The sequence below is a fragment of the Schistocerca piceifrons genome, chromosome 3 (genome assembly GCF_021461385.2).
Source record: "Schistocerca piceifrons isolate TAMUIC-IGC-003096 chromosome 3, iqSchPice1.1, whole genome shotgun sequence".
NCBI classification, from domain to species: Eukaryota; Metazoa; Arthropoda; class Insecta; order Orthoptera; family Acrididae; genus Schistocerca; species Schistocerca piceifrons.
In genome coordinates, this window is record NC_060140.1 from 337,278,192 (window position 1) to 337,297,781 (window position 19,590).

General features: G+C 42.1%; 1 protein-coding gene across 2 annotated transcripts in view; it reads left to right on the forward strand.

Moving 5' to 3' along the window:
* LOC124788004 (trimethylguanosine synthase) overlaps nucleotides 1-19,195 on the forward strand; it is a 69,748-nt gene extending 50,553 nt beyond the window's left edge. For both annotated transcript variants that reach the window (XM_047255045.1, XM_047255046.1), the window contains 2 exons: nucleotides 10,875-11,176; nucleotides 18,967-19,195. In XM_047255045.1, the coding sequence (XP_047111001.1) occupies nucleotides 10,875-11,176; nucleotides 18,967-19,074 (410 nt within the window). In that variant the 3' untranslated portion in view covers nucleotides 19,075-19,195. The remainder of the gene's footprint in view (nucleotides 1-10,874; nucleotides 11,177-18,966) is intronic.
* The last annotated feature ends 395 nt before the right edge of the window (nucleotides 19,196-19,590 follow it).

Consider the following 19,590-nt stretch of genomic DNA (forward strand, 5'->3'; position numbering starts at 1 on the left):
TTTGTACTGCTGCCTCATGGGACTGGTGTCATTCTTTACCCAGGAACCACTGTAATAGTTCACCGAGCGAGGTGGCACAGTGGTTAGACACTGGACTTGCATTCGGGAGGACGACGGTTCAATCGCGCGTCCGGCCAACCTGATTTAGGTTTTCCGTGATTTCCCTAAATCGCTCCAGGCAAATGCCGGGATGGTTCCTTTCAAAGGGCACAGCTGACTTCCTTCCCCGTCCTTCCCTAATCCGATGAGACCGATGACCTCGCTGTCTGGTCTCCTTCCCCAAAACAACCCAACCCACTGTAATAGTTCATGCTGCACTGTTCAGGTAGATCACTTATTTACATCCATCTTTACAAATTACAAATATGAATGCCAGTTATTACAACAGTCTTCACTTTAGGTTTACACTTCAGTTATTTCAACCATTTCAAATGGGTCATAACATTATCCATGCTAAAGATTGCATACAATCTGATACACTCCTGGAATTTGGTAACAAATAGGTTCTTCATTATTGGCAGTAATATAATTATTTTCATACTCTTAAATTAATGACAGGTGCATTGGCTCACTGTGCTCTGCAGAAATCACTATTGTTCTTTAAATAAACTTTCTTCAAGAAAGTATCGAGTGAGGTGGCACAGTGGTTAGCTGACTAGACTCACAGTTGGAAGCACAACAGTTCAAATCACTGTCCCGCCATCCAGATGTAGGTTTTCTGTGATTTTCAGAAATTGCGTATGGCAATTGCTGGCTTGGTTCCTTAGAAAGAAGACAGCCGATTACCTTCCCATTCTTTTCTGTTCTGTGCCTGTGCTCCATCTCTAATGAACATTTTGTTGACGGAATGTCAAACATTGTAGTCCAATTAAAATTACTTTACAGTTAACGTATTCAGTTGCTGCTAGTGTTGCCACATCGGCTGCTGGCGACCACTCCGTTGTAGGCGACGCACAAACCCAACGGGGACATTTCACAAATGCTGTTAATGTGTAATGTGGAGCAATGTTGGAAGCGACCACCGCGAGGTATGCCAGAAATGTGAGATGCTCTTCTGATAGCTGATTTCAAGTGTGAGCAATGACAGATTGGCAGCAGATGACATGTTTCATAGCCCCAAATTTAAAATCTTATCCAAACCTAATCATAATCTCGTGGTGGGCAATTTATCTTGAAAAACGATGGTCAACATTCTACGGCAGAACTAAAATTGTGATCTCTTTGCTCATGGCGTTTAAAGCTAACCTCTAAGAGCTGACTCGACACAAAAAAAGTTTGAGCACTGAAAGCAAGCTGTAATTTCTTTCTGTCATTGGTTGCCAGAAGCTATATTCACATTGGTTACCTGTGCTGCAGGGTTACCAATTGATTAGCAGGCCTGGTTGGCATTTGGTAGCAGATTATAGGCAACACTGGAAGATTCCAATCAAAAAAGTGATAGGAAGAAAAAATAAAAAAGTTAATGTAATTAAGGAAAAGATGCAGAAAAGTATTAGAAATAAAAAAAATTACATTTAAACCAGTTAATTGAGTAAAAATCAGTCTTTTGATTAGCTTTATAAATAAAAAAATCATTGCATTTGACAGGATTTGAACCTAAGACATTTTAATGTGCAAGAATGTTATACTTGTAACTATGGTGGTCAGGTTGTAACAATGAATTGAAGCCTTAAAAAATTTGGAAAATTTGGTTTTGTGCAATGTACGAAGCTTATCTCCTGTAACCTGATCTTTGTGATAATAACTGCATATGCCACGCTCAATCATATTTATGAGGAAGGATCCAGTAGTGTTTGGTTAGTGCTGTGTAGGAAATGTATCTATTTCATTAGCATTGTTTTGTGTGTGTGTGTGTGTGTGTGTGTGTGTGTGTGTGTGTGTTGCTTATCATGTGTGATGAAATACAAAATGGACCAGACCCAGTGCCGTGGCTGCCCACTTCAGACATTATAGTGCCTACGGCATCGGCATCCTACTTCACGTCCAACCAACATGGGATGCTTGCCTCAAGGGACGTATATTCACCAGGAAAACCTATGTCATCTGTGTTGCCAACACAAATATTTACCAACAGCCACAACACAACAGAACACCAGTCTCCGCCAATGGCCTCAAGGGCTGCTACGTGTTTGCGGAGCCTGCAGAACAGGTTTGTCAGAGGTCGCAGCTAGACCAGGAACTACTTTGATATGCCAGGCACTTGATCACAAATAGTTCCGGCAGATACATGCGCCAAACGGTCTTTATAAGGCAGCGTACTGCCGGCAAAGGGCAGTTTGATACACCAACTTGAAAAGTCTACAGAGCTGCAGCCACGGCCAGACACCTCTTGTAGCTGGCCGATCTCTTGCAGATGGGCTTGGTATAATCAATGAACATCTCGACATTGTGCAATTGTTTAATTGTGATCTCTCCCTGTGAAGTCGTGTCTTTTCTATTATTATTTGTTATTGTATATTGTGACAATCCGCAGTTGGGATCACGTCTGCTGTTGTTTTTGAGATTGTATTTTTATTTCATTTTGGTGAGTCCAATAAACTGTTTTCGGACTTGTGTTTTCCGCATATCTATTCTGCTAGTCCAGATACTTCAGTGGTTACTAGTTGGTTTAAGTTTCCCACATTTGCTCAGTTGTTCACCGCTATGACAGACAGTATTCCAGGTCTGGGTGAACCTACAGTGCGAGTCATAGCGCTGTTAGAATGTAAGCAACAAACAAACAAGCTCATTATTCAGGGGTTACAGGTGATGTCTACCCCTCCTATTGAGGTGCCTACGCAGGGGTCCCACCCAACATCCCTGCTTTTGGGGCTTCGGGCTGTTTCCGCTGCGTTTCCTAAGTTTGACAAATCTGTTGCGCCTTGGGGCAACTACGTGGCTTGTCTGGAACAACACTTAATTGCTCATGATGTCACTGGTGACGTTCAGCGTCGCACGTTTTTCCTCGCCTATGTGAGCCCGGATGTTTATCACCTTCTGCAACAGTTTCATCCTGATACAAAACCTCGTGCTCTCTCGTACGAGGTGTTGCTAGCCTATACAATTATTTTGACTCTCAGGGCCACGTGGCGGCGGCATGTCACAAGTTCTTCTGTTGTCAGAAGCTTCCCGCGTAGTCATACAGGGAATGTTTTGCTATGCTGCAAGATCTCTCCCGTGACTGTAGTTTTTTCTGTGGCAACTCCCATTGCAAGCAATCTTATGCATCGGCTCTCATTCATGATGCGATTCTTGTCCATGCCCCGCATGATACCATACGCACTGATCTTCTGAAGCTGAAAGATCTCTCTTTAGACACCTGTTTATCCATTAACCACACTCATGAGCAGTCCTTTTGCTCTGCTTCCACACTGCAGTCCCCAGTGCAGGTCTTTGCTGCCCGCATTCCCGCAATGCTGGTTCGCATCACCGCAGCTGCCGCAGCAGCACCGGCGCCCCTTCCTGAGGCCGCGCCCGCCCTCCAGGACCTGGGCGCTGGTCCCACCTGCTCTAAAGGCGGCCGCAGTGGCAGCAGCAGCGAAAATGGTTGCCCTCCTGTAGTCAATGCTTTGACACACATCAGAGGCAAGAATGCCTCTTCCAGAGGATGACCTGTTGCACCTGTGGAAAGCAGGGTTACAAAGCTGAGGTCTGTTGGTCGTTATCGTTGATACCCATGGACTGCCCTGCTTTGGACACCTCTGACTCCTTGGTGGATGAGATGGACTCGCTGCCACCAATTTCCTTCATGCAGTCGGTTTTTCTGCACATGACGCCAGTGATCACTCTGGCTGTGCAGGTGGATGTCACTCCTGTCCCTTTTCAAGTGGATATGGGGTCCTCTGCCAACAATATCGATGGGGATTCCCACCGGCAGTTGGTTTCACTGCTACTTAGTCAGTTCCATACTTCTCTGAAGGGGTACAGCAATGACATCATCTGAGTACAGGGGTTGTTCTTGGCTGGGTCCAGTACCTCACTCACAGTGTCACAGCGTGGGTTTTGGTCCTCACTGCCCCCAAGGCCACCAACTGATTGGGAATGGATCTTTCCCCCTTACTGGGCCTTGAGATACATGACTCGGACCTGGACGTCCAGTCATTGTCGGCAGACAATCACTTGCAGCAGCTTCCAAGATGTGTTCTCTGCCACATCTCCAGTGGTCTCCAGGTTCAAAGCACAGCAGTCCTGAAGTTCCACAAGGCTCGTTTAGTACCTCGTTCACCCTCTGTGGCGAACTAAAGCAGGAGCTTCGTCGTCTAGAAGCTGAGGGCATCCAGACCCCAGTCCATCATAGTCGTTGGGCTACACCCATCATAGTCCTTGAGAAGTCGAATGGATCTCTTCATATTTGTGGGCATTTTAAGGCTACTGTCATTGCTCGGTCTGTTATTGACTCCTGACTCATACCCAAGGTTGGTGACATACTGCCCAGGTTGGCTGGTGCCAAGGTGTTTGCCAAAATTGACCTGTGGGACACCTACCTCCAGTTGCCTTTGGACAAATCATCAAAAATGATCTTGGTTATCAATACCGCTATTGGGCTGTTCTGTTACAACAGCCTCCTGTTTGGGGTTGCTAGTGCTATTTGGAAACATTGACAAGAGACATTCCGGGGATGTCTAACTACCTTGATGACATCTTAGTCGCTGGCATCTCCACCCCAGACTTGGCCCGGAACCTCTGGCACCTCTTCCATGTTCTTCAGGATGCCGGCTTGCTTTGCAATGAGGAGAAATGTCTTTCTCTTTGTTCCTCAGGTGACCTCCTTCAGCCATGTTTTGAGCACTAATGGCATTCGACCGACACCCCAATATGTTGAAGCTATTCAGCGGCTGCTGTCCCCGATGGACATCTCCCAGCTCAAGTCAGTAATAAGTCACCTCAATTACTACTGTCATTTTATGCCACATGCCGCAGCTCTGGCGGAACCCCTTCACTGCCTCCTCCGTAAGAATGTTAACTGGAACTGGTCACCGGCTTGTAATAGGGCGTTCTGCCATCTGAAGTCATTTCTCCTGATGCCGGCTTGCCTTGTCCCTTATAAACTCATCAAGCCTCTCACCCTGGCTGCCGATGTGTCAGACCACAGTGTGGGGACCGTCTTGTCTCTCATCGTTAATGGAGTCAAGCCCCTGGTAGCCTTCGTCCCCAAAACGCTATCTCTGGCTCAGCGTAACTACAGCCAAATTGAGGAGGCGGCCTCGGCCATCTTTGGGTTTAAAAAATTCCACGATATCATCTATGACTTCTGCCTCACATTATACACCAACCACAAGCTTCTGGTCTTGTTGTTCAGCACTATGTCTGCCATCCCCATGAGGACAGTTTGCCGCCTCCAGCACTGGGCCTCGTTCCTCACGGAATATTCGTACGACATCCATTTCTGGGCCACAGCTCTTCATGCCAGCGAGGATCTTCTGTCTCGTCTCCCACTGGGTGATGACCTTGAGTTCAATGCTGACCCGGTTGCCTGTTTCCAACTGGAAGACACCCCTGCCAAGGCAGTGGCTGATTTGCCACTGGATGCCAAACTAGTTACATGGAAGAAGACCCGACCCTCCAGGCACTAATGCACCATGTTCAGCATGGGTTGCCATCAGACATTTATCTACTGCCGCAAAGGAGGTCCAGGCCTACTGGCATCGCTGCCAGGACCTGTCTGTCAGAGATGGGGTCCTCATCGTCTCGGGTGATAATGATCGGTGGCGGGTTGTGCTGCTGCCCTCCCTCCACCAGCGGGCCTTGGAGTTCCTGAACATTGGCCATTGGGAGATTGTCCTGACGAAATGGACTGCCTGCCAGCATGTCTGCTGGAGGGGGATGGATGCTACCATCACCTGAATGGTGGCCTCATGTCCAACGGCACCAGAATGCACCCCTCCGATGCCTGTTACTGTGACCTCCTCCTCCTCCTCCTCCTCCTCCTCGGTTATGTTTGCACTTGGATTTCATGGGTCCATTACTCCTCGGCTCCTCCTGGCTTATTCTTGTGGATGCAGGCAGTGGGTTTTCTTATGTCTCCCACATGTCCTCCACAACGTCCCCCCGTACTATCCGAGCTCTTTCCCACATCTTTGCCATTGAGGGCCTTCCAGAGACATTGGTGACTGACAACAGCCCTGAATTTACATCTGCTGAATTTATTTCCTCCTGCACCATGCTGGGCATCCAGTTGATTTATACCACTTTCTTTCATCCTGCATCTAATGGATTAGTCAAATGGTTTGTCCGTTCATCCAAAGCCCAGATGTCAAAATTGTGTTCCCAACACTCCCTGGACGAGGCCCTTACCATCTTTCTTTCCTTCTACTGGTCCACTTTTCAGGATGGGTCATCTGCAGCTAAAAACTTCACAGCCGCTCTAATCGGTCCCCCTTGTCTCTCCTGTCTCTGTTTTCTCGTTGTCCAGCTCCTCCACTTTCAGCAGGCCCTGTTTTTCTCTGCAGGATCCGGTCTGGGCTGTGGCGTTCAACCGGAATCATCCTCGATGGGTCCCCGCCAGGGTCTCGTTGCTCATCAGCCACAGTATGGCGGCTGCCACCCATGCCGACGGCATGGTGTGCTGGAAGCACATCAACCAGCTTTGCCCCCAGTGTGGTCCACAGCCAGCTCCTCTGCCATCTCCAGGGTCGTCGGCCCTTGGGAATGACGGTGCTTCTCTCCCCGCCCAACCACCACCTCTGACAGCTCTGCCGGTCACACCCCAGGCAGACCCTCCAGCAGCAGTCCGTACGCCCATGAAGGTGGACCCTGCACCTGTGGCCATCCCCCCAGTATCCTGTTGCCGATGACCCCAGGGGCCGACATCGAGATACCCCTTCCACTTACCCGGTGGAGGGGTTAGGTCTGCTGTGGCCGCCCACTTCTGACATTGTAGCGCCTACGGCATTGGCATTCCACTTCACATCCATCAACACAGGATGCCATCATGACAGGGCATATATTCACCAGGAAAACCTTATCATCTGTGTTGCCAACACAAATATTTACCAGCAGCCACAACACAACAGCACACCAGGTCTCCATTAACAGCCGCCAGGGACCACTACCTGTTCGCGGAGCCTACAGATCAGCTTCACCAGAGGTTGCAGCTAGACCAGGAACTATTTTGATATGCCAGGCACGTGATCGCAAATAGTTCCGGTGGATACATCCGCCAAATGGGCTTTGTAAGAAGGCACATTGACGGCAAAGGGCAGTTCAATGCACCGCTTGGATGTCTAGAGAGCTACACCAAGGCCAGGCGCCTCTTCTAGCTGGCCGATCTCTTGCAGATGGACTTGGTATAATCAGCGAACATCTCGACATTGTAGAATTGTTTGATTGCGATCTCTCCCCGTGAAGAGTCGGGTCTTTTCTATTATTATTTTTTATTGTATATCGGTGATGATCCACAGTTGAGATTGTATGTTTGTTTCATTTTGGTGAGACCAGTAAATGGTTTTCGGACTTGTGCTTTCCACATTTCTGTTCTGCTAGCATGGATACTTTACCCAATATTTGAGATCTAAACACATCAAGAAAGAAAGCCAGATAAGAAATTGGAAGTGAAGTGACCAATTGTTGTAGGAGTTTGGCAGTGACAAATGGTTCAAGTGTGATGTTGAGCACTCTGATTGGAGGAAATCAGCTCCAGTGTGGAAAGTGTCAACCATCAAGTAATGTTATTCAGGCTATAATCTTCCTTCCTTTTTTTCTGTGTGGAAATGCTCTGCAAAACTAAGAAATAGTTCTCACAGTCCTTTGTTAGGTGAATATCAGTTGGATCACATAATGATCTCTCACATGAATAAAACTGAAGCTACAAAACTCAAAATCCTCAGATGTCTAGACTTACATTTGATCACTACTACAAAATTTTTCATAGATGTGATTCATACGAATACAAGCAATAGAAATATTCAGTAAATTAGCAGAGAACCTTAAAAATAAATCTGCCAAATATGCCCCATTGTCATTTCAGTTCAGAAACAAACATGGCGAAATTGCACATACCAAGAGTAATACTTGTAACATCCATGCTGAAAACTTTCTAAATTACTTAACTATGAAAAATATCACAAAAAATGTGTTTTATGTATACACAGTGAAATAGAGATTCAGAACCACCAAGTATGAAGAAATTAAAGAATAAAGTTTGAGAGTGGACAAAAACAAGAGATAATTATGGAAAAATGCAGGAGGGGGGAAAATCAGACATTTTTCATGAAATATGACAATTTGAAAAAATTCCTAAATATTTGAAAATGGTAATAGTACATCCACTATCTAAAAATGAAGATAACCCTAAACAATAATTGTGGAATGTCAATACTTTCAGGTACCTGCAAAGTTTTGTCCAAAGTTCTCCTCGACTAAGCGGACCTACAGCTAGTTCAACTTTTTAAATAATGTGATGTACTCAGAAAAGGGCGATCATATGTGAAACAAACTGGGAATCTTAGGATTCGAGTAAATAATTTCTAATGCACAACAAGCAAAAAAGTCATAAAGTTTGTCAGTTTCAAACATTTTTAGTAACAGCATAGTCCAAGAACCTCTGTTTGGAATAGTTGCTGAATTTGGATTAGATCAAAAGACAACAAACATCATAAACATTCAGAGACTGTTCAAAAATGAAATTTAATAGAGAATTGAGCAACAAAGATAATATTTATAGATTCATAAATTTTCATACTTAATTTATTTTCAAGAAAGAAGGAAGAAAAGAAGAGGCCTTGGAAGATTTATACTTTCGCAATAATGTAGTCACAACTTATTCTATCAAGGACTCCTTTGTGTAATGGCAGAAATGAAGTTTCTTGGTATATCCTTCTGTAACAGTACAGCATCATGTCAATTCCTATGGCTACTGCCAGGATGCTATTTTTCTGTGATTTTTAAGATTTTTCTTTTAAATGTTAATAAGGCTTGACTTATCATTCATGAATGTGCTACTAGTATGACAGAGAATGATAGCCTTCAATCTTGCACACACTATTTTGTACAGTTAGTCCTCATTCTCTTTCATTTTATAACACCATACAAAATTTTTACCAGACTGTTGTATTACACTGCACAATGCAAGCATGCAGCTGCATGATGCATTAATCTTAATAAACAGATTTTTTAATACTGAGCAAAGTGGGACAATGAGAAGACACTGGACTCTCATTTGGATCGGTGTTCAAATCACCATCCAGTTTAAAATTTTCTGTGGTTACCCTTAATAACTTAAGCCAAATACCAGGATGATTACTTAACTTCCTTCAATCAAAAGTTCTGCTCCATCTCCATTAAGTTAATCATCAAAATGACAATAAGATTCCTTCCTTCATATTATGTAGACTAAAATTGGTGCATAAAGCCGCACAGGGTAGCAACGCTGTCTGAAGCGCTTTGTCATGGTCCATGCGGCTCCCCCGTCAGAGGTTCGAGTCCTCCCTCGGGCATGGGTGTGTGTGTTGCCCATAGTGTAAGTTAGATTAAGTAGTGTGTAGGCTTAGGGACCAATGACCTCAGCAAGTTGGTCATATAAGACCTTGCCATAAATTTCCAATTTGGTGCATAATGCATTGCTCATAAAGTTAAAATGGATGTAATGCATTGAATCAAATGTTGTGTTCAGACTTTCTTATCCATTGTTATTGATTAAAACAATTTACTTTGCTGGGACACTTTCCTGTTTAGGTATTGTTTCTACATGTGGGGTACTGTTATGGGTTTGATGCAACTCTCCATACTAGTCTTACCTGTGCAAGCCTCTTCATCTCTGCATAACTGCTGCAACTTGAACTAAGTTGCTGTAGTCCAGCTTTGGTCTCGTCTTACAGATTTCCGTCCCCCGCCCCCTCTCTTTCCCAGTCTTTGACTCCCTCCCTCCCCCCCCCCCCCCCCTCTCTCTCTCTCTCTCTCTCTCTCTCTCTCTCTCTCTCTCTCTCTCTCTCTCTCTCTCCCTCTCTCCCCCCCCCCCCTCCCTCCCTCCTCATACCGTGCTCCATTTCTTCTCACAAACAGATTCAGTACCTCTTCATTCATTATTCAATCTATCCAACCAGTCATCAGCATTCTTTTGTATCACCACTATTTAGAAGTTTTTATTCTCCTCTCGTATGTGCTGTTTTATCACCCCACACTTCCATATAATGCTACATCCCAGACAAATACTTCAATGTCAACAAGTTAACTTTTTCAGAATTTTTTTTTTAGTTAATTCCTGCGTCTGCCATTATCACCTGATACTTTGTGTCTAATTTCATAATCTAATTCCATAAGCATTGTCTTGATTTTAGTTGAATACACTCCATTATTGCTTCTGTTGATGTTCATCTTATATCATCTTTTTAAGACACTATCCATTCCTTTTCAGCTGATCTTCCAAGCCCATTGCCGTCTCTGTCAGACTTAAAATGTCTTTGGTACAGCTCGAAGTTTTTATTTCTTCTACCTGAAGATTAATTCCCAAATTTCACAATCATTTTCTTTACTGACTGCTCAATGTTTCACTACCTTCTCACTGACTCTGTCCCGTTCATGTTCTTAGACACTTATACTTGCTGTCTGGTTTTTAGTCTTATGTATTCTAGGCAATGTTGTTTAAACTTTTCCTATACCTACAAATGCTGTAAATAAGTGTTTGTCTCCTAAGATAAGTGAAAGGATGCATCTTTCTTTGCATGTTCCTTCATTTCTTGGGAAACCCATCTGGTTATCCACTAAGTCAGCTTCTACTAATCATTCCATTCATCTGTAAATAATTAATGTTAGTGTTTTTCAGTGCTGACTTACTAAATTAAATTTCAATTGACACAATTTGTAAGACCATGTTAATGTCTGCTAATATATCACACCCAAGTGGTGTTAATAATCATTGTTGTAATGTTACTAAAGCATAAACTTGTTTTCTTTGGCAGTGATTGCAATTGACATTGATCCAGAGAAAGTGGCTATAGCAAAGCACAATGCTGGAATTTATGGTGTGGCAGATCGCATAGAGTTCTTAGTTGGTGACTACCTCAATTTAGCTCCATCTCTGAGAGATATTGATGTGGTGTTCCTTAGTCCACCATGGGGTGGTCCTAAATATCTTGACGTTGATGTTTTTGATATTGACCACATCATGCCTCCAGTTGGTGGTAGTCATTTGTTTGAAATTTCAAAGGCTATAACTGAAAACATTGCTTATTACGTCCCACGGAATGTAAACACAGACCAGGTAACTACTTTTTTGTCTCCTGCTTACAATTAATGTGAACGTCAAATGAGTGAATGAATTATGATAGTCATAGATTAAGCATACCATAGGAATTATTTAGCCGTATCGTGCAGACTGACAGACATGCACATTAAGCTTGCTGCATAGTTTAAAACACACATCCTCTGAACCAGTTTCCGGAAGGTATAATTTTGATAGTACTAGTATTACATACAGAAAATAAGATACATAAATGGGCAATATTCAAAACCTCGCACGAATGTTATCTGCTATAGTAGAGACTTGACTGTTTTTTGGCAAAAAGAAGTAAATTTTTCATAAATAGTTGATTACAAATTTAAAAATTTCCCAACCTATGTGCCTGAGGACAAAATTCATTGAAAAAGAAATAAAAATAAAAGAAAAGAGAAATAAAAACAGTCATTGGAGACAAAATTACGATAAAAGAGAATAAATAGTTTTTATTCTCTATGAGAGCTTTTTGAGTGGAATATATGCTACTGCAAGAACTTAGTTTTTTTCCAAAATGATCTTTGCTTGTTAACTTCTATTGGCTATATGTAAGCTTTCAGCAAGTGGTTGTTTCTGTTGAGAAGCAGAAGCATTTTCTCACTTTTGAAGGGAGTACATCCTTTATTTAAGGTATTTCCCAACATTCTTTGTTTTCCATCCAGTTCAATAATTACAGAATCAGCAGAACACCGATTTCAAATCTGTCGCCCTGATTTTCTTATTGCAGAGTCCTTTGAAGGGCTGTGTGACCCGCACTTGACAATGCTGCAGATAGAACTAACAAGCTATTTACAGTGGAAGTAGAACCCAAAGTAACTCTACTTCCACATTATAGGGAGACTTGGGGTGGGTGCAATAAGAGAGTGGTTTGATAAGTCTGGTAAATTTACATGAAAGAATTGAAAATTTTTGGTGTGTGTTCATAGTTGGCAAGTTTGATAATTCAAGTATTCTATAGAGAATTTCAGCAATGTACATCATATAATTCATTGTTGACAGCTGTCTGAATTGGTCAGTGTGCCAACTGCAGTTGAAAATAGAGAAAACAGAGGTTTGTGCTGTTGTTAAATATTTTAATTTGAAGGGTTGGACTGCTGCACAAATTAAAACAGAAGTGGGTGACATTCACATGGACTCTGAGCCATAATTGAAGACAATTTACTTTTAAATTAATGAATGTAAATATGGTCGGGCAAGCACCAAAAATGAAATGCGCTCCAGCCGTCCAGTTGAGTTCGTCACAAAGGAAACCATTGACAAAATCCATGATATGGTAATGCAAGACTGCTGAATAAAAATTCACGGAATTTCTGAGACTAGGCATCTCAGCTAAGTGGGTGCATAATATCCGGCATGGAGAATTGTCTCTGAAGAAGCTGTGTGCAAGATGGGTGCTGCAATTGCTCACAATCGACCAAAAGTGTACCCGACACATCATCTCAGCACAACTTCTGGCGATGATTAATCACAGTCCACAAGATTATTACTATTATTATTATTATTATTATTTTCCCTTGGGTCCATCATTACACACCAAAGCTGACAAGGTGACTTCTTCTTCTACTTCATCTCCCTTACTTTTTTTTTTGGGGGGGGGGGGGGTGTCCCAAGGGATAATATTCATAGATTACTTGGAAAATGGTAGAACCATCACCAGATCCTATTACACCTCACTGTTGATAGTCTAAACCTTGCATTGGCTAAAAAAAAAAAGTCCAAGGTTGACACACAAAGTGCTCTTTCACGGTGATGATGCACCATCCCATACATCAGTGATAACAATGGTGAAAGTACATAAACTGGTCTCTCATCCACCCTGTTCACCAGAGTTAGCCCCCAAGCGACTTCTTCCTGTTCCCTAATTTGAAACTTTTTGCTTTCTGGGAAGAAATTTTCATCAAATGGGGAAGTGACAATTACGGTCGTAAGTATTTTGCAGAGTTGGACTAAACCGATTTTCCTGATGGGATGAAAAAGCTGGAAGATCTCTGAACCAAGTGTGTATCCCTCACAGGATACTATGTTGAGAAGTAAAATGAGTTGTTTAAGAAACAAAAATTTTTCTTGCTTTTTTACAAGACTTCTCAAACCACCCACTGTATGGGCTGTACAATGCAGTGGGCAACCACAAACATAAACAAGCAAGCAAGCAAGCAAACAAACAAGTACCTTGAGTGTCTGATAGTTTTGAAGCAGCACAGGTGGAAAATGCCCCAACTCCCTTGTGCAGGTCAGCCAGTTTTTACTCATGTGCTTAGTTTTTCCAAAAGCACAGTTGACACATGAATTGTCTATCCCTTTTGATGTCATGAGAGCTGTACTCGAACTTTGTTATGAACAGGCTTACCTCTTCGCTCGTTTCAAAATACAAAAATAGCAAGCTACACAAAGAAAAGCAGAGTGCGCAACATATTTGGTAATGGGTAATGTGCAATTGCCAGCAATGGTTGGCAACAATGTAAATCGTGTAGTTAGTTCAGACCCAACCTCTACCACTATATTACACAACCATAATTCAAAACACCCCACACCCAAAACTGTCTTGTAGTCCACAGTTTCAAAGAATGCTAACTTTAACTAGCAGGCAAATGTTTCTTTGTTTTAAAATGTCAGGTCCCACATTGCCATAACCAGTATATGGTGCATATATTTTGGAGAGCATTCGGCCTTCTACTGTTTGACTTGAGAATGGAGGATAACTTACGACTGCTCTGATACATTGTTTCATTCATGCATGGGTGCGCTCCTATTTTGCAAATTTGTTCTTATACACATTCTCTTTCTAAATTGGGCTTTGTTGGATGCGCAATACCATTAACTGAAAATTAATTACTATGTCAGTGCTTATAAGCATAAAATGAAGGTATTTCAAACTGTCAGAGATAAAATAGTTCAGTATTTTGAATACAATTGATATGGAATGGCATCTATTACACAGATTTGTATTTTGAGACAATCTACATTTATTGCATTTGCAAATGTTCCAGGTCCTTTAGTACAAGCCAGACAAATTGTACCACACTGCTGCAAGTGAGTTAAAGATATCGCAGGTCAGGTGTTTCATTGTACAGGTTTATATGGTGTCAGTTTGTAAATGGTGACTGAGTAGTAGTTCAGTAGAATTGAAAGGGTGGGTGTTCATTATTTTTCTTTTTGCATCACAAGTCACTCAGTTTCTGTGATGGGAAACAATTAGATTTATTGTGCATAATGTCATCGGTGAGGAGGTACCTAACACACTAAATGAAACATTTAATGTGAATCCATTCATTGGAATGAATAGCAGCAGTTGGTGAAATTGATAAGATTAAGCAAAAAGATGCACAGTCTTTTTATGCTTGTAGCATCGTTGTCCCTTACAAATTATTTTTACTTCATTAGCGGGGTGTGTGCGAGCTAACCAGCATCGGTACATTCAGAATGTTGTTAGAGCCGTTCTTTTGCTGTTCTTACAATAGGAAGTGGTGGGTTGTCCCAACAGGATAATGCTCACCCACGCAGTGCCTGTGAAACTCAGTGTGCCATGCAAGATGGTATATGGACATGTCTCCAGCCGAGCAAGTGTTGGATAAGACGGGACAATAAATGACCCTCCAACCAACAATTCTTTCAGAGCTATGTGACCTTGTCGAGCAGGTGTGGCCTAATGTGTCGCAGGACATTATTCGCTATCTTTACAACTGACTGGATGCCAGAGTCAGTGCCTGCATTGCTGCTCATGGAGGCTACACTAATATGGGTGTTTCAGCATGGGTTGATACCTGGTAGCTCAAAACTGCTTCTGTTACTGGTCTGTAAATGTAATCAAGTCATTTCATGTACTCCATATGCACTGTTGCAACAATAAATCTTGAGTGAATTGGAAATTCTAATAGGGTGTACTATTTTTTTTCCTGGAAATGTAATTGAGAAACAGTAAGGAAAAATGTAACATTGAATAATAAGTATCTAAATGTAGTATAAATGTATTAATGACAATGAAAGAAGGGTGCAGCCATCAGTGTAAGGTGAGATCCATTAGTTTGTATAGTGAAGTACCCATCTATGAAGTTGAAAGTGGTGATCTCAGGAGACAAATTAAAATTCTGTGTGTAGTGAAGCAGCCACCAAAGTTGTGGTTAATGTATTGCAGAGTACTTACTACTGCAGGATATTGTACGTTACCTGGATAGTCCATTTTACTGCTTGGGACAAATAAGCGGTCCGCCTTCTGCAGATTCAGAACCCTCGTTCATTTCTTTGTGAGCAGATTATACCTTGTAGGGGGGGAAAAAAAGCCTTCGGGCTCTCAGACTGCTGCTTCTGATTTAATAGCAAGTTTTCCATTTCTTTCTGTGTCCGGTGCTGGCTGCTATTGAGCAGGATGAACCATGAAACCAGCCAGGTCCGTGTTGGCAGTATTGCAGATGCAGGAGTGGGTATGCTGGCCAACAGTGCCATGGTCAGCTGTGTCAGTTTATGTAGAAGTGGAATGGAATTACCCTCCTCCAGTGGCAGCGAGACGAGTGGGATTCTTGTAGGTGGCTCCGATAAAACATTCTTCAGTGGCAAAAATTCAGAAGACTGTAGGAGGGGACGTAGTGCATCCTACATACAAGCTACCGTATTCCAATTGTAGTGCCTCTTCTGCTGTCATATTATACTATGCTATTTTATATTCAGTATACTTCTGCTTGCAGGTTTCACTGCAATTCTTATCTGGGTATCCAGCAGTAGATACACTAAGTAACCCACTCGAAATTGCATTCAGGTACGTTGTGTAGCATGGCACGTTTTGCACATTGTACACCACTGTTACTATTTTTGGGTGCAGCCATAACTGAGGCATTCATAACATTGCTTGAAATTGTCAACATAAGGTTCTGCGGCGCACCTCATATTCATAATGCAGACTGCTGTCAGAAGTATGTGACCAGCGAAAGCAGTTTAACTGATCAAGATGGAGCGTATTTAATTTCCCGATGGCTCAAGCCTTTCTTTTAGGCTACCGTGAGCATGAAGAATTTTCATTTCTGAAGCCAGTTCTTGGCAAGTACATTGTTAACGATGTTAATATCTACATTTTGTATCAAGCCCTGCTTGACAACGAAGAAACCAGGCACCAGGTGTGTAAAATTTCATTAACTTGGGGCATGTGTAGCAAGAACACTGTTTGCCCACTGTAGCAATTTGAACTCAATCTGCCCATGGTTTCTACCTTTCTTTTTGAACATCAGACTCCATTAATACTACCAAACATAAATTCAAGCCCGGAACGAACTACTTCTGAAAACATCTTAACTTTCACCTTCATATAACAAAGCAAATGTGTCAAATTACCTTGCACAAAAGGTTCCTGACACACAATACTCCAAAATAGACCAAACAGAAAGAATAGTGTCAACAAAGTGTTGTTTGCCACCAACAGAAGAAGCATCGACTGTGATAAGAAAGGAATCGCTACTCTTTTCATACCCACGGCGGCGCGAAGCAGTTGCGTCACCGTCTGGAACATGTCCAAGCCGGTCAGGCATGTCCTTGAAGGATTTGCGCAAGACCTAAATCGCGCCACTAGTAATACTAGGTGGCGGCGATTGACTTTCTTCGCCGGGAGCACAGGACAAGTGAAGACTCTTCACAATCTCAATTTGACGACGGATGGGAAGTGCCACTGTCACGCATGCCAGCATACCTATTCGGAGCTGCAGGGTCATCCTCTGCGAGTGAAAACCCTGTGGTAGCCTCATTAGAAAGTCAATCGCCGCCATCTAGTATTACGAGTGGCGTGATTCCGCGATTTATGTCTTGCACAACTCCTTCAAGGCCGCCTGCAGGCCAGGACGTGCCTGACCGGCTTGGACATGTACCAGACACTGTGCACCACCTCACAGATTAGTATGCTTACTGACACGGTTGACAAATGTTACAGTTGGAATTGCTGAGAGGCAGAGAAATACATTCAGCATATATAAGAAATGAGTTAGAATCATCTATTCCATATTGGTGGGAATTGCGTCAGTCTCGTCTCATTTCTTTTGTCTACTTTTGTGGTATGTTGCTTCTCCATCTCTCGAGAATTTCTCTCTCTTCTTTATTCCTCAGATTGTCTCAGTTCTCTCAATCAGTGCTGTTGACAGTGGTTTTCAACTAACTGAATTGTTGTGTTCCCCTTCACATGCTACAGCAGATTTTATACTATCTATTTTGGGTACATTAAGCTTGGCTCTACTGTTGCCCACAACACGATTCCCTTTCTTGACAGTTTCCAATGCTTTTTGTACCACAGTAAGTGTACCCACTTTCTTCGGGTCCACTGTTGGGTCACTCATTTCTTCGATATTGCACTTAAATTTTTGCCGTAAGTTCACTACCTTTGTCTGCACTTGCATCTTCCAGTTCTGTATTGTCCAGGTTGACATAATTTGCAGTTATAATGTTAGATATGTTACCCGTCAGTGCTAATGCATTGTCCTGTTTGTTCATTTAGTGCTTTTTCTCTACTGTCAGTTTCCATGACTCAGTTAGCCCTAAGGGCTAAAGTCCTATCATAATTCCACACAGTTTCCTTAATGTATCTGAATACTGTTGTTATTGCTTTTGGCCAAAACAAGGAGGGAGTAAACATTTATTTTAAATTGGGTTAACCTTAGTTCATTTACAAATTCAGAAAATCTTAACTCTGGCAGAGGTGTTCGTAGATATGTTCCACACCATAAAAATACTATGTGAAAAGTATATGCCTTTAAAGAGGTAATTTGTATAGGAATGGGGGGGGGGGGGGGGGCGGCGGGCAGGCAGGGCAGCGGCGGTGCCTCAGGAGGGTGGGAAATTTTGTTTTGTACCAGACTACTCAGGTAATAGCAAATAGTAAAGTCATTGATGAGAATTTTCACATATTCCTATAGGAAATTATCATTTAAACAGATAGGTGTCCTGCAAATGTCACAGCTACGTGGGAGATAGTGTTTGAAATGGCAAGTACAGCTGTTTGCTCGTGGATTTGACATATATTGAAAATGTACTTCACCTTTATTAAGACTGCATTGTACATCAACTAAGATGGAGGAATATTTTCTAATTTGAAACTTGGCAAAAATTGTGTATTTAGGTGACCCAAAGAGTTAAGATAAAGCCTCATTCCTATGGTCTCTCTGTTTGAGAGTGAACCTCTTAGAAGAAAAATAATTACCGTGCCTGTGAAATGATCGTGCAGTGAAGGATGTTATATATTTGGTTTTAGGCAAATACTCATTGGAGAGAGAAAAAATTGCTTGTGTTAATCAGCTAAAGCTGACATACTTTAATTAGTGGTGCTTTTAATTGATCAGTCGTGATATAGTCAAGTTTGTGTATCTTTCAAAGGAAACTGGAAAGCTTGCTGCCCAAACTGTGAGATTAGTTTGTGTTTTCAAAAACTTTAAGCTTGTCTGCTTACTTCAACTTTCAAGGATCTATTTTATATTTGAAATCTGAGGAAGTGGATCAACTGTGATGAACACTGTTGGTGTGTAGAAAGAGAACATCATGCATAACAGTGTACTGTTGGTGCACCTGTTTGAAAAAGTTTGGTTGTAACTCCAGTGTAAGCAATTCCTGGAGTTGTATTTTTGTTTCAAATCAGGTAAGGGTTTGGTCTCTTACATAACAAAAACCTTGGTACATATTACATTTAAAAAAAAAATTTTGTCTGGTAATTGATGTAATTGTTTCATAATAATTATGGCATATCACTATGATGCTCACTTACTAACCTTTGCAACTTGTGCAACACACAATGATATGGTTATTTTATATTTCAGCTGGTGATGCTTGCAGGTCCAGGGGGTCAAGTAGAAATAGAACAAAATTTTCTCGACAAGAAACTTGTGGCAGTCACAGCGTATTATGGAGAACTTATACATGAGTAACAGTTAGGCAATTAATGTACCAATAAACATTTTTTAATGACTCTGTGTTATTTATGAAAATGTAACTCAACTCAGTGCATTGTGAAGGAACTGATATTAAAGAAAGGCGACTCCTCATAAGTATTGAGCTATGTTTGTGTATTACCCAAAACATATGTCTGTTTTAAAAGTTTTGTGCATGATCTCTGAATATATGACAAAATTTATAATAAATGCAGATTGTACTTCAAAGTATTGAGTGTAGTGTCAGCCTGCTAATCCTAAGTGACTTAACATATATTTGGTTCATCTACATTTATACTCCGCAAGCCACCCAACTGTGCGTGGCGGAGGGCACTTTACGTGCCACTGTCATTACCTCCCTTTCCTGTTCCAGTCATGTATGGTTCGCGGGAAGAACGACTGTCTGAAAGCCTCCGTGCGTCGCTAATCTCTCTAATTTTACATTCGTGATCTCCTCGGGAGGTATAAGTAGGGGGAAGCAATATATTCGATACCTCATCCAGACATGCACCC